Here is a 15,444-nt window from a genome sequence, read left to right on the forward strand (position 1 = left end):
GGTGTGCACCGCACTAGTGGAAGGTCTGTTGCAATCAAGGTAATTGACAAGACCAAACTCCCAACAAAGCAGGAAGCACACTTAAAGAATGAAGTTATTATACTCCAGAATATCAATCATCCTGGTGTGGTTACTTTAGAGAAGATGGTAGAAACCTCCAGCAGAGTAAGACTGCCAAAGTGTTGTAATTAGATGAATATTCATTGTGCAAGATGATGATGCTCTAAGAAATAATTCTTGTTACTTTTTGCATAATATTCAACTTTTATACACCAATATTTGTGTGGTTTTTATTAAAATGTTACTTGGACTTTCAGGAATTTACTGTACATTTAATTTATTTCAGATATTTGTGATAATGGAAAAATTAAGAGGAGATATGCTAGAAATGATTCTGTCAAGTGAGAAACGACGATTGTCTGAGAGGATCACAAAATTTCTTATATATCAGGCAAGTTAATCATCATCTTCATCCATGTGCAGAAGTTTTCAAACAAATATAATTCAGCTATGATCTCGGTAAAAGTGTCTTGTGGTGTACAGTTTTACCTGAAAGACCACGAAAAATGAATAATATTGTTTTAAAAAATGAATTATGATTCAACTTGAATCCTTTAGAGATCTACTATTGTTTAATAATTATAAATACTTTAGGCTAGTGTCTTAGCTAAAGAAACAATGTAGGTTATTTTTTCAACTGACAAAAGTGTTTTTTTTACACATCTTGTAAATATTTAAATGAAGTTGTGTTCATGTTGTACATATCTCCTTGTGTAGTTATTGAACAAGATATTCTTTTAGACAGGAAAATGTGATAAAATATAGAAGTCAGACTTGGAAAGCTAGAAGACAGGTTAAAACAAGAAAGGTGCTTTTAGGTGACTTTTGAATTAATGTACTATCAAAAATCATAATCTGTTGAATTGGCTTAGTTTGAAATTATATTCATATTTGAAACATTACACTTTTCAGCCTAAGATAAATAATGCTTTGTCATCTTTCATAATATGTCTGGGTATTGTGATCCACTTACCCTAATAAGTTCTGATAATGAGGAAAAAGTGTTGATGATTATTTTTACAACAAAACAAAGTCACATTACTTTTTGACAGAACCAGTATTTTTCTTAAGTTTAAAATGCAGTGTTGAAACAACTAGCAGCTTTAATGTAATAAGTTTTTACTCTATAAGTGTCTTTGGTAAAAAATTTCACAGTTGAACATGTATCTTTTTAATAGATTCTAATTGCCTTGAAACACCTACATTTCAAAAACATTGTTCACTGTGACCTCAAGCCTGAGAACGTTCTCTTATCTTCAGATTCAGATTTTCCCCAGGTGAGCACTATGAAATAGATATAGTTTTCTTTGGCATATTATTACATGGATTCTTTCAATTCAGAGGTAAGTACCATTTGATGGATTTAGACTTTTCTTGGGCAGTTACTACCAAATGAGTTATTCAAATTCAGGTGGAAATTTGATCAGATGGATTCTCCAGGTTTAGACTCTGTCTTGATATGTATGTTTTTTCTAATTCAGAATTTCTTTTGGTACAATATCAGATAAATTCTTCAATAATGGATTAGAATTTTTTCTCAAGAAAATTATATCGGGCACATTTTCTATCCATTATTTTGTTAGATACCTAATGTGAGATAACTTTTTTTTTAAAGAATTTCCTGAAGATAGTATATTACTATCAGATATTACTGATTCAGCTTTCCTTCAAGTAATTAAAATTGGACAGATTCCATAGATGAATAATATAGAATAGTATTTTTTAATTTTTTTCAATGTCATTAGGATAAAAACGATTTTTGTGATTTGGGACAGTTGTTAAGTGGCTAATTCCAGGCAAATGCTTTTGATTCAGACCTTTTCTTACGCAAATAATATAAAACAAATAAGTTACTGGAAAGTAAAATTGTAGTCTATTGTTTTGATAATCTAGTTAAGTATCAAATGTTATAAACTGTGAAACAAACTTTTATTTGGTATGACTGAGTATTTTAAATTATGAATTTGCTACTTTTGAACAATGTGTTTGTGAGATTTGAATGATTTTTAAAATAATTTAAAATCAAGTTTTTTTCAGGTAAAACTTTGTGATTTTGGATTTGCAAGAATTATAGGTGAGAGATCCTTTAGAAGGTCTTTGGTAGGAACTCCTGCTTACTTAGGTAAGTAATGAAGGAAACTGCTGAAGTAGTTTGTTAACTGATATTTTTTTTTAATGTAGAACACGGCTTTCTTTATTGTAACAAATCCTTTATTGGAAGAAAAGTATCAACCCTTTCAAGAGTGAGTAGATCAAAGTCTGAATGTTAAAACCTATTATAGAGTTACATTTAAAATGTAATTAAACTACTTTATTATCAATGTATATGAATAGACAGTATGAAAATGCAATTAATAAATCAAATTTCAATATACAATAAGTTTCTATTTTTATAAGAGAATATTTTAAAAAATCCTTTATCTCTCTCAGTATGAGAATTGCCACATTTGCTCTCTAGGTCTTCCCTCTTCTCTACTTATCTACCACTCTTCCACAAATTTACTTCTTATAATATAAATATTACTCAGGCAAAGTATAATTTTTCTAACCTTTAATCTTGTTTGTTTACGAAGCCATGAAGTAGAACATTAGACTTCCTTATCATTTCCACCTGGCACATCATCTCTTTCAGAAATTGATAGTAGTTTTGTCTATTATGTTTATATTGACAAGTATCAAGCTGAAGTTTTAATATATAAAATAAAGTATTATGTTGCATTATTTTCTAGGAATGGGTGTTGTCTTTTTCATCATTCAATGTATAATTTTTTCTCACTGGAACCACACTAATGAGATTAGCTGAATTTTCAAAGAACTTTTATTGCACAGTTAGAAAGCCAGAAAAATTATGGTAGTTGTAGGACAAAATTTATTTTTTTAGTGTTGTTATTCTAAGTTCTTAGGTGCATTATTTAATAAAATAAAAAAAATATTTAGTGTAGTAGCACCATTAGTATAATAAATATGGTTAAATTTCGACAGTCAACAGAAAAAAAAAGATAAGTACTATGTTTCTTGATTTTCATGTGTATTCTTTCTTCATTGTTAAAAAGTAACTAAAATGTAAAAATTAGAAACTTCTTAAATTAGAAAGCATTAGATTAGGTAAAGTAATGAAAAATAATAATATTAATAAGCATTCTTTACAAGATATACTCAAACAGTTAGCATGGTGTTTAATTTGATATTGTAACGTGAGTTGCATGTTTTCCGAGTGATTTACAACCTTAGTGATGGGATTATTAGTCAAACTCAACTTAAATGTCAGTAAAATTAAGTATAAACATATACTGTTACTAGTTTTATGCTATTCAGGATAAACATTTATGTTTTTCTGTTACAATTTGCAATCATTCTAGAAAGAGAAAAAGGTATTTTAGATTTATTTCGTAAATTTTATTGTAGCAACAAGGTCAGTCAATTTGAAACCCTGTATAAAATTATGGTACAAAAATAACAGATGAAATACAAAATATTCACTATTTTTAATAGGTTTTAAAGCTTATAATAAATGAAAGTTGACAATTTTCTGCTGAATAAAAGTATTTTTCATCATAACATGAAAATTACTTTGTACTTAGCACATTCAAAACTTTGATTTCATTATAATTATGGAAATAGTTTTTAGTAAAAATATTCAATTAAAAATTATCTTTTGTATACAGAATGAATTTTAATACTTAAACTTGGGCCTAAAAGTTTTACCTATGTATTCCTCAATTTGACAGTTCATTGATAAATTACTTTATTAAGTTTGCAGTTGCTTAGTCACATACTTGTAGATTAGTATTGTTAAAGGTTCTCATTCCTTTTTTTAAACTAATTTCTGTTAGCTTTAATTACTATATCTCACCTGATGACACCAGTTAAACCTTGTGAAATGTGAACAATATAAACAAAAGTTTTACTGTATACAACCAAAAATAAGCTTATAGAAATTAAAAATTCTGATATTTTGTCTACAAAGAATTTGCTAACTCCTGTGAAATTTCTTTAAGTACTTGTGTATACCTTCTTATTTGTGTGATGGTTATAAGGTCATGTAAAATACACAAGCTCATTGTGAAAGGGTTAAATAGTATCTATACATTTATGAAATAAGACAGGTTTTATGAAAAAAAAAATGTAAATGTTTTTTTAAACAGCAGAAACAGCCCATTATGCATCTTTTTGATTCACAACAAACTGAAAAATCCACGCATTTCACTTTTAGTTGTCATATACTGATTACTGTTGCAGAAATTTTAATATTTTGAGTAAACCTTAGCTTCACTTTAATTTTGATGATAGAAACTTCTATTGTAAATTACTTGAAAGAAGGATTTCATGTTCTAAACACTCATCTAGCATTTGAAATGTTAAAAACAAGCATTTATGTAAATAAATAAAAAATGAAATTCAAAGACTTGTGGCCAATTTAATGGCACCTGCCATCAACATACTATATAGGAAACTTTTTTTTTTAATAATTACTTGAGAATATTACCTTCAGGAAACTAATGAATATCAAATGATTTCATGTAGTAATTGTATTTATTTGTCATCTTGAAATATTCTTAACTACAGCTCCAGAAGTTGTGAGAAATAAAGGATACAACAGATCTCTTGACATGTGGTCAGTTGGGGTCATCATTTATGTCAGGTTGGTTTTCCAAGTAATAGAATACAATTAATACAGTATCATTGTACCTACAAATTAAACATTTCAAGTAGGCTGAGATCCAACTTTTTTTCATGTCACACTGTTTGTTCAATGGTGTTCTTGTTACTGAAGATTTTTAACTGTTTGTGTAATTTATGGTAAATTGTTCAATTAAACATAGCCAGTATTTTGTATGTGTAGTCAAGTTGATAAAATATTATTCATTCAATTCTGTGTATTTTTCTATTTGTCCTATTGAAATAGTTCAAGCACAGTAGTAACAAGTAAGATAAAATTTTGTACGTACATCATGATAGTTATTGTTTAATATGTAGAATATTACTGTGCTATGCTATTATCCACTGTGTTTTTGACATTTGAATGCTCAGTATTTTATTGTACCAGATTTTAACTACTTTGTATTTTTAGAAATAGCTGAGGCCAGTAACTTGCTGTTTGGCAAAAAAGTACTTAATATTTCTAAAACAATTTTACAGGTTCATAATAATGTACAACAGTAAAGCATAAACCATCTTTCTTGCCAGTTATAGGAATGTAAGACTTAAAATGTTATGAAAGTAACATCATATTAATAATCAACCCAATATAATTTCAAGTTCTTACCTTGAATGACATATATATTAATTAAAAATAAAGACAACTTGTCCTTTAATACTTGAGAAGTTCATTAAGCCACTATTTAGTTAACTTTTGATAATATTTCATTCCTTAACCAGCAAGTGAAAAGCAAAGTTTTTCTGCCTTTTATTAATACCATTGTTGCTAGAAATAAACTGTAAATACAATTTGATTTTCATTTAGAGAATAATTTTTAATATCAAATGGATTTAATGATGCATAATTTTAATAAGAGGAAATGCTCTTTTCCCTAAGCCTTTAAAGAAGAGTAGATACCTTATCTTGTTAGCATTATATTAGAAATGCCATTAGTTTTGACAATGGTTTTAAAACACAAGAATTAATGTAAACCCTAACTTGGAATATGTGTACCTCATTTAATTTTGGTATTCAAAACTTGATTAGTAGAAATATTCTCTTTTTAAAGTATTAAGACAGAAATATATTTATGTACTAAAGTAACCAGCTTGAAGGAATTAAATGTGTTGTTATTTTTTCAATTAATTTAGGTTATTTTAAAAAAAGAATTAATTTCTGAACTTGGAAGGTTAACATTTTTTAGTATTTTACAGTTTAAGTGGAACTTTCCCATTCAATGAAGAAGAAGACATTCATGACCAGATCCAGAATGCTACTTTCATGTACCCCCCTAATCCATGGAATGAAATATCTTCTTATGGTTGGTTACATAATAAATATTATTACTGAAATTATTATGATAGGAATAAATATTCACTATTTGGTATCTCAATCATAAGTGATGGTGTATGTTATTGTTTTAATTTTAGCCTGTTTTTTTTATGTTCTCTGGATATGTGTTGAGAATTTTAATCTGTTACTAGTAAATATGTTTTTAAATGTTGAGAAAATATTGTTTATTCTTTACTTTTCTGATAATAAGACTCAGTTATACATCAAGAATGTGTAATGCAGACAAACGTGTCATTATATTGATGGGATAGTATTCTGATAATATGGTGATTCCCTCAAATTTTAAGTTAATTTTCAATCTAAATCAAAATTTCTTCTGTGTTTTTAGTTAAAAAATTGGAAGATATTATATAATGTACATATCAGTTCATTATATGATTTACCATGTTTGTTGTTTACTTACCACAAAGTATATTGCACAAATTAATGAGCTCATTTTACCTGTAACTGTTTGTCATGTAATGTGTGTGAATGTGACTGTTTGTGTAAGCAATAATATAGTGAAATCTGAAGCTTGTTTGTTTATGTAATATTAACCTGTAACACTTGTAGTGCTTTAAAAGTGACACCATAGAAGATACTGTCTTAATAATACTCTAGTTGCACATAAGCATGACATTAACCTCAATAGGTTGTCAGTTATACATTTTATATCCCAATAACATGATATGAAAGATTTGGTAAATTGGGGATTAGAATTGCATGGCAACAACTATAAGACAGCAAGCAGATTTATGCATTCCAACACAATCATTTGTGTTCTTTCCACACCAATAGGTTAGCCTTTATGCATTAACTGTTGCAACAATTGGGTTTCCACTATAAAACTAGGCATTATCATCACTATTCATCACATTCTCCACACAAAAGTTGATTGTAATAGTTTATCTTTTTCTTTTATGTGGTACTTAATGTAATGGTTCTCACATTCATTTCTGTTTATGGAATTAACGAGTAAGGTTTGCAGAATTTTTTATAAACATATCAACTTGTTTTCCTTTGGTGTCTGTGCTAACAGTTACTTCTTGTTGCTGAATTTGTTGTTTTAGGTAATGATATATTAAGTTTTATGATCATCTGAGCTGTTTTTATACTGTTTCAGAACTTTCATACATTGAGAAACTGGAAAAATCTAATGGTTGTGATAGTTATCATCTCATTTGCTCAAAGCTATTTCAATTTTTCAAAATTTGTAAGAAAAGACTTCATTCCAATTTTATAATAAAGCCCTGATATCCACACCCAGTGCATATGTTTAGAATTTTATTTAAAACTGTTATGATAGTATTTTTCTATAATTCAAGTATTTAACTGACATTGTGTGTGAGTGTGTATGTGTGTTTGAACTGAAAATAGTATCTTTATTACATGTGTATTTGTTATTGTGATTACTAAATTTAGGATTTGTTATCGCTAAACCAACACAATTTTGACTATATTCAGCTATTAACCTGATCCAAAACTTGTTGCAAGTGAAAACAAGAAAAAGATACACTGTGGATAAGTCCTTATGCCACCCGTGGTTACAGGTTAGTTGTAAAAAATATTCCTGTGTTCAGGCTTTAGTAGTATATGAAGGAATGGACTTTTGTCAGAATGTTTAAGGAAATTTTGGTTGTGGAAATAAAGGTTACATGAAGTGTCAGATGCATAATTTTGTTTATTGTAATTTTACTCAAGGATACATTCATTTTGTTAAAGTCGTGTCTTTGGCCCTTCAAGTTTTATAAATATAAGTAGCATTAGGCTTACTTTAAATGTGTGCATAATATTGGAGCTTAAAACTGTTTCAAACTCTTATTCACTGTCATCTGCTCTGCCAATTAAACTCCTTGTTTGTAAGATTATATTTTTAAATCTAAGTTGAACCCTTGGTTTGATGGCAGAAAATATATACAAATATGATGGACATGTGCATCTTTGTTAACACTTTCCTTACTGGGAATACTTCTAAAGATAGTCAAAATTGCATACAAAAAATTCATTAAAGAATGATATTATTGTAAAAGGGTTAACAGCTGGAAGTATATTACAACCATACATCAAGATATTTTATAATAATACTGTCCTGCTGTGAAATAATTATTCTTGACTAACTGTACTGTCATTGTAACTATCAGACCTGAAAACTTACTGTAATACATGCCTCTAATTGGTAAACTAAACCATAATAATATTTCATATGCTTATATCAAATTGATATTGTACTTTTTATAATTGGAAATATGTGGTATGATAGAGTTTTTGTTTGAGACTATGTTTCCTTCTCTTTTTTAAACATCTCTGTCAATACAAAATGAAACCAATTCTGTGTTAAAGTTTAGCAACAAACAAAGTTAGACTTATTTATTAGCGTTAAGGGTTTTCATACATTAAATTAATAACTTACTTACTTACTTCATTCTGTCAATAAAAAATGAAACCAATTCTGTGTTAAAGTTTAGCAACAAACAAAGTTAGACTTATTTATTAGCGTTAATAGTTTTCATACATTAAATTAATAACTTACTAAAAGTTATTGCAAAGTCTTTGGAGATTTTAACTTTTCAGATATTGTAATAAAATCTCTAAATATGTTTAGCCCTAGAATGCCAGCATAGGGTCACTATGACCTCCATCCAAGTTAAATCTCATACTAAACTAATTACTCTGGTGTTCTAGGACTAAACATTTGAAATTTCGTGTATATGTACAAGAAACTGAGTTGGCAGTCTCTCATTGTTCCAGTTTATGTCATTTTCTCCTAATTGGTCCTACAAGGTGTACCTTTGCATAATTCTAAAAACAGACCTATTTTTCATCTTATCTTGTGAGCGTGTAGTACTGACTGACTGAAAACAAGTCAACAAATTAAATGTTAACATTTGGTATGATATAACAGAGGAGAAATTTAACAGCTCCTATCAAGAAGTCTAAGTACCGAACTTCACTGTATTAGCAATCACTCAACCATAATCATATTTTATTAATAAAATAATAAATTTGATAAAGGTTCAGTGATAGAGAATCAACCAGTTTCATATGACATCTATGCATAAAACACTACCCTAGCCAGGGTTTTTATTAGATTGCTAATCTTAACAAGTATCTTTTTTGGCAAAATTAAACAGAAAATATTTTAAAGGAATGTTTGTCCTGCACACACCCCGACTTACAAACTCTTTTTTTATTTGTCTTCCAAACACCAATAATCATATTAAAGTCAGAGAGTAAGGTTTATTTTATATTATCTTTCTTGAACAAATTCCTGTCTTGTTTTAGTTTTACTGTGGTTATGAGTTTTACTTTTGTGTTTATTTGTGTACATTAAGTGCTTAATTTGGATTATCCTCTAAATCATTACCAACATTCCAGAATGTTTCTCGGCTCTGGTTCAAATGTAGATCAAATCATTGCTCTCCTTAGTCACCTTACTCAATCCTTTTCTGAAACACAAACACTGAAATTTCTGTAACACATAACAGCTGTTACCATGTTGTATCAGTTTTAACATTGGTGACCCTAAATCTAAATTTTTCAACATGCGACATGTCAGTGATCAAGTATAAAATAGAAAAGATGTTTATATAAATTTTATGGATTTACACTAAAAAACATTCATACATGCTTCAACTAGATCTGGCAACTTCATTTTTTTATATTTTCTCCACTGACTCAGTGGTAAGCTTGAAGGTTTATAACACTAAAACTCAAGCTTCATTCTCTAAGATGGATATGATACAAATAATTAATTATGTAGCCTTATGCTTAACAACATTTAAACACTTATTTCACTAAAACCTAGAATAGTGATAAACAATGAGAAACTAAGGAAGTAGACTTGTAAACCCTAATCAAAGTAAAAACCTAATTTTGCCCTTGACAACAGAGAATTATCCAACTTCTTAACTGATATTGAATACTGCAGCTCACTGTAAAAAGTGTACAGACATATAATCGACTTTCAAAATAAGTTTCCCCTCAGTGTGGATTCCTGTACATGGTGAGAGGACCTCCCAGAGAAGGTTTTATTTTTTCAGTTTACCTCCTCTGGGATCTAAACATCCACACATTTGACATGCATGGTGACCCATGAAGGGGACGAGAGGATCCTAGTGGTTGAAAGTCTTGAATTCCTGTAGATAGGCAGCTTTGGAGTGGCCTACCCAGGGTGAATTGGCTGGTCAACTCGGGCTAGGGTCAACCAAGTACCAGTGTTGAATGTTTTCAACAAGTGTTGTGGGCATTGTATCTGATGCAAACATTTGTGTATAGTGCTCAAGAAACCCTGACATTGCTATAATGTACTTGTTTAGCATTTTAATGCTTCCCCTTGTAGGGCTCCATGAAAGGTTGGTCATTGGGTGCTGAAATATTCTTTCTTTATTATGGATCCTCCAAATAAAATAATGAAAAAAAAAAAGGTAAACGACCACATCTTGAAGATTCTGAGCAGAAATCCTCAACACCTGTACCTCATTTCCTAATGCTATATTCTCTTCAAGGCAAATGTCTCCCTTTTTTATTCAGAAGGGACTGGCTCTCCTAAGTCAGTCAGAAAGCTTCATTCTGGTGATGTGTTGGTGGAAATATCTAATTCTAAACACAGTGAACTCCTCTTGCATTTGAAGGTCATTGGGGATATACTCATTGAGGTTACTCCCCATGCTACTTTGAATTTGTCACAAGGAGTTATTGTTAAGAGGGACTTGAAGAACATCCCAGAATCAGAGATACTCACTGGGACAACAGTGCTTACCAGTGCCAAATAGGCCCTCATTGCATTAATTGTAGTGGCTCTCACATGTCTTACTTTTATTCATGCTCTAGGTGGGTGGAAGGAAAAGAGGTACAGCAATTGAAAACGGTTCAAAACATTTCTAACCCTGAGGTTTGAAAGTTACTGCCCACCACTCCATCTCAGATGTATCCTGCTGCACTTTTTCCATTGCTACAGTGGAATTGCAGATAGATCTCTCCATGCCTCCAAAAAAATAATTTTCAAATCATAGGAAAAGACTTGTTTTCCGTGGTTAAGAAATCTGATGATTCAGCATCAACACCCATCATTGTCCCTAACATACATTCCAGCAGATCTTCAGATCTGCTTTCTTTAGTTCCAGGTTTGGGCACTTCTTCAAGTCCATCTTCTTCTCTGGCTCTGAGATGCAGAATGATTATTTGTTCACACCCTCAGTCTCTGAAATCTTTTTCCAAGAACAAAGACCTGTCCAATCAACCCAGGGCAGAATCCATGGAGGTCAATAGACCTCCTTCCAATAAAGAAAAAAGATGTTGTCGTAAACAGAATGGCTCTTCACCCAGTTTGCCTGCACATAAATAAAAATGACCACCTTGATACAATGGAACTGTTGAGGTTGACATTCTAATCTGGATGACATCAAAGCATCGATTGTTTCCTACCATCCTGTTTGTTTTTCCTTACTGGAAACGTTTTGGAAACCTCCTAATACAGTCACCTTTCAGCAGTTTTCTTTGTACAGAAATTACAGGCTGTGCAATGGACGAGTGCATGGAGCAGTGGCACTGTTGGTTGATCAGCATGTGCCTACCTTGTCTTTGTCATTCTACACACTACTGGAGGCCATAGCCATCCATGTTTTCTTGGGTCATATCATCACTGTTCTCTCTGGAGAGACCTTATGATCAATCAGACCTTGATGCTATCAATGAACAGTTGCCATCTCCCTTTTTAATCCTGGGGATTTTAATGGATACCCCACTGGAAAGTGCTGAGATTGATGGGAGGGGGCACTCTGTAGAGTGTATGTTCTCTGGTTATAACCTTTCTGTTTTCAATACTGATCCTTGTACATACTTTCATGCACCTAGTCAGTCCTCTACTGCTATTGATCTCTCAGTTTCCTTGCTTTCACTATTCTCCTGCTTTTCATGGAGGGTTGACAAAAACCTACGAGGCAGTGATAATGTTTCTATAACTTTGAGAGAGACTGCTGTAATTGATGCCACCCAACCTGCATACCCCAGTGGAAGCTGGTTCAAGCTAACTGGCCCTCTTTCACTGCTCTCACAGAACTTGATCCTGCCATAGTCTGTAAACCATTGATAAATAACTGTGTGGCAGTAGTAACTGACTGTATTGTACAGGAAGTTGCTCAGTGTATTCCTGAAGCCTCAACACGTTTTCCATGATATCCTCGTCCATGTTGGAATCCTGAACATGTTCTGTAGGTAAGACATCAAAGCCAGAAAGACTCTTGGATTAAGTTCACAACTAGAATATCTTCTATCACCAGTTTCAAAGTCGTATGGGACAAGATTCGAAGATTTAGTGGGCAATATAATTCTGTCTCCTCTTGCTCTCTTATGGCCAGGAACAAGCTGATACCTGGAGCATTGCCAATACTCTAGGTGAAAGCTTTTGCCAGGTATCTCAAACTTCTCCTTCTTTCTCCACCTTCTTAGCCATCAAGACTTAGGCAGAGCAATTACCTCTTTCCTTTTGAGCTGATTGTCTCTATGACTATAATTGCCCCTTTACACTGGTGGACGTCAAACTGGTCTTTCAACGGTCCGGTAGTACATTGGTCGGACCTGGTGATGTATACTATGAAATGCTGCGTCATCTATCTCTTGCTTCTCTTGCTATTCATCTGATTGTTTTTAACCAGATCTGGCAGGAGAATGTTTTTCCTGATGCCTGACACTGGGCTCTTGTTCTACCTTTCTCTAAGCCTGGGAAGGATCTCAAGATTCCTTCAAACTACTGTCCAAGTGCTTTGACGAGCTGTTTCTGTAATACCTAAGAGAGGATGGTTGATGCTCATCTTGTTTGGTTCCTCGAATCAAACAACCTCCTCTTGCCCACCCAGTGTGGGTTCCGACTATAGCTCTCCACCATGGACCACCTTATTCGACATGAAATGTCAGTTAGAGAAGCCTTTCTGAAATGACAATGTCTTGTATCAATATTCTTTGACATTGAGAAGGATTATGATACAACATGGGAGGTATGGCATTTTACAAGACCTCCATTTATATGGATTGCATGGCCAATTGCCAATTTTTATTAAGAATTTTTAATGGACAGGAGATTACAAATTCGTGTGCCTTCAAGACTTTCCCATTCTTTTCTACAGGTACTTGGAGTCCTTCAGGGCTGTGTTCTGTCACATTTTTCAGTATAAAGATTAATGCCATCACTGAACAACTCCCTCTTACTATAGCAAATGGGCTCTGTGCCAGCAACTTTCACATCTCATGTCAATTGTCGAATATGAGGTATATTGAGCGGCAGCTATACAGACTGCCCTTAATCGTTTACTGAAGTGGACCACAGTAAAAGGCTTCAATTTCTCTCTCTCTTAAACCATTTGCATGCACTTTTACTGCCAACGGGGTATTCACCCTAATCCTGACACTCCATATCGGTGAAGTTGTGCTACCTGTGGTCCCTGAGACAAAGTACTTGGGGCTTATCTTTGACCATAAGCTGACCTTTATACCACACATCAGCAGCTATGGGTCAAATGCACAAGAAAACTGAACATCCTCTGTGCTCTCCCATCCACCACTTGGGGAGCAGATTGATGTTCTGTACTAAAAATATATTGTGCTCTTATTCCATCAAAACTAGACTATGGATCACTGGTCTATAGCTCTGCCAGGACCTCGACCTTAAAGATGCTGGACCCCATTCATCATCAGGGACTTTGGTTCTACACTGGGGCTTTCTACACTTCTCCAGTTCAGAGCTTATACACAGTCTTCTGAACCTTCTTTGCACCTTTGCCATTTGCAACTATCTTTACTATATGCTTTGAAACTTTGTTCCTTACCAAAGCATCCCACCTGGGGTTGTGTTTTCCTTCCTCGGTGGGCCATACTTTTTCAGAACAGAGTGTCTGCCATTGCTCCTTTTGGCCTTCGTATCCGTGTGCAGTTGGATGAATTGTGTTTGTCCTTTGATAATATTGCTGTATCCACTGGTCAGCCCATTCCACCATGGCTCATTACAGTCCCCAAATGTGGCCTATCTTTAAGTCATCTGAGAAAAGCAGACACTTCTGATTAGAAATACTGTTTATTATTTGCTGAACATCCTTTGAACCATCCTTCTATTCCTATTCACATAGATGGTTCAAAATCAGGTGACTGTGTAGGCTCTGCCATGGTTTGTTATGGTTCAGTGGTTGCATACAAAATCCCTTCTACAGCTTTTGTGTTCATTTCTGAACTGTACACCATTTTTCTTGCCCTGGATCACATAGAAGCTAAACAGTGCTCAAATTGCACAATTTATACTGACTCGCTTAGTTCTCTACTTACCCTAGAATTGCTTTACATTAGTTCTCACCATGTTCTCACAGATGCTCAAAACCGACTGGCCAATTTCTCTTTAACATCTACTTCTATCCAGTTTTTCTGGATACCAGGCTGTTTGATATTCACGGGAACAGGCTAGCCAACACCACAGCTAAGTCTGTCTGCTCTGACACTGCCATTGCTGTGCCTGTTCCATACATGGACTATGGTTCTGTATTCAACACTCGGTTCCATGCCACTTGTCAGAAGACTTGGAGTGAGCAACATGAAAACAAGCTTTTCCAAATAAAAACCCTCTATTGGACTTTGGCCATCTTGCTTCCATAAGGATTGGAAAGAGGAGGTTGTTTTAACTAGACTATGCATTGGCCACAATTTTCATCTCATCATTTTCTTTTATCTGGGACTGATGCACCAATGTGTTGTTTGTGTGACACTCAGGTCACAATAAGCCACATTCTACTGTCTTGCCATTGTTATGACTCTCAATGATGACACCATTTTAAGCATGTTTTGTCCCAAGGTTATCTGTAACATTAGACAGTGTTATTAGAGATGGTGACACTGTCCACCTTAGAAATGTTGTTTAGTTTTGAAAGGTCCTTAATCTTTTTAATGCTATTTAAGATTTTTTAAATATGTACATTTGACATTTTTTTTAATGTGATTCTCTTTTAAGAATCAAAGTACATCTAGTTTCATTTGAAATTAAAAAATAGCCATAACATCAAGTAACTCAAGACCAGAACTGGAAAGGCCAACTTCAGGTAACTAATGCTGCTGTTTGAACTATCCGCTAGTCATCCTGGTGAGTTATAATAATTAAAATTTTGATACAGAAAGTCTTTTAAAACTTGTATTACTTTACTTTCTGAAAATGGCCATAATGTCAAATAACTAGAAATCAGGAGTTTTTAATTTTATAGAAGGTATATGAAGAAACAAACACTAGGCCATGATGATGTGGCACTCTTTATTTTATAAACGTTTATTATTACATATATGTGTATCCTTGCCTATTGGTTTGGCATACCAGTTTTTGTTTTGTAATAGTGCCTTTCCAGGAGAAATTGTTAGTTGCTGGCTAAAAGTAGTTTTATTGAATA

The 15,444-nt window shown here is 32.8% G+C and overlaps 1 protein-coding gene across 7 annotated transcripts in view; it reads left to right on the forward strand.

Moving 5' to 3' along the window:
• LOC143254899 (serine/threonine-protein kinase D3-like) overlaps positions 1-15,444 on the forward strand; it is a 95,635-nt gene that overhangs the window by 75,064 nt on the left and 5,127 nt on the right. For 5 of the 7 annotated variants that reach the window (XM_076509813.1, XM_076509825.1, XM_076509836.1 and 2 more), the window contains 7 exons: positions 2-165; positions 347-451; positions 1,239-1,337; positions 2,098-2,182; positions 4,627-4,702; positions 5,914-6,020; positions 7,496-7,581. In XM_076509813.1, coding sequence (XP_076365928.1) covers positions 2-165; positions 347-451; positions 1,239-1,337; positions 2,098-2,182; positions 4,627-4,702; positions 5,914-6,020; positions 7,496-7,581 — 722 coding nt within the window. Of the gene's footprint in view, position 1; positions 166-346; positions 452-1,238; positions 1,338-2,097; positions 2,183-4,626; positions 4,703-5,913; positions 6,021-7,495; positions 7,582-15,057; positions 15,147-15,444 lie in introns of all 7 variants that reach the window. The other 2 variants (XR_013030373.1, XM_076509841.1) reach the window with 2 other exon arrangements.

The sequence above is a fragment of the Tachypleus tridentatus genome, chromosome 1 (assembly GCF_004210375.1).
Source record: "Tachypleus tridentatus isolate NWPU-2018 chromosome 1, ASM421037v1, whole genome shotgun sequence".
In the NCBI taxonomy this organism is placed as follows: domain Eukaryota; kingdom Metazoa; phylum Arthropoda; class Merostomata; order Xiphosura; family Limulidae; genus Tachypleus; species Tachypleus tridentatus.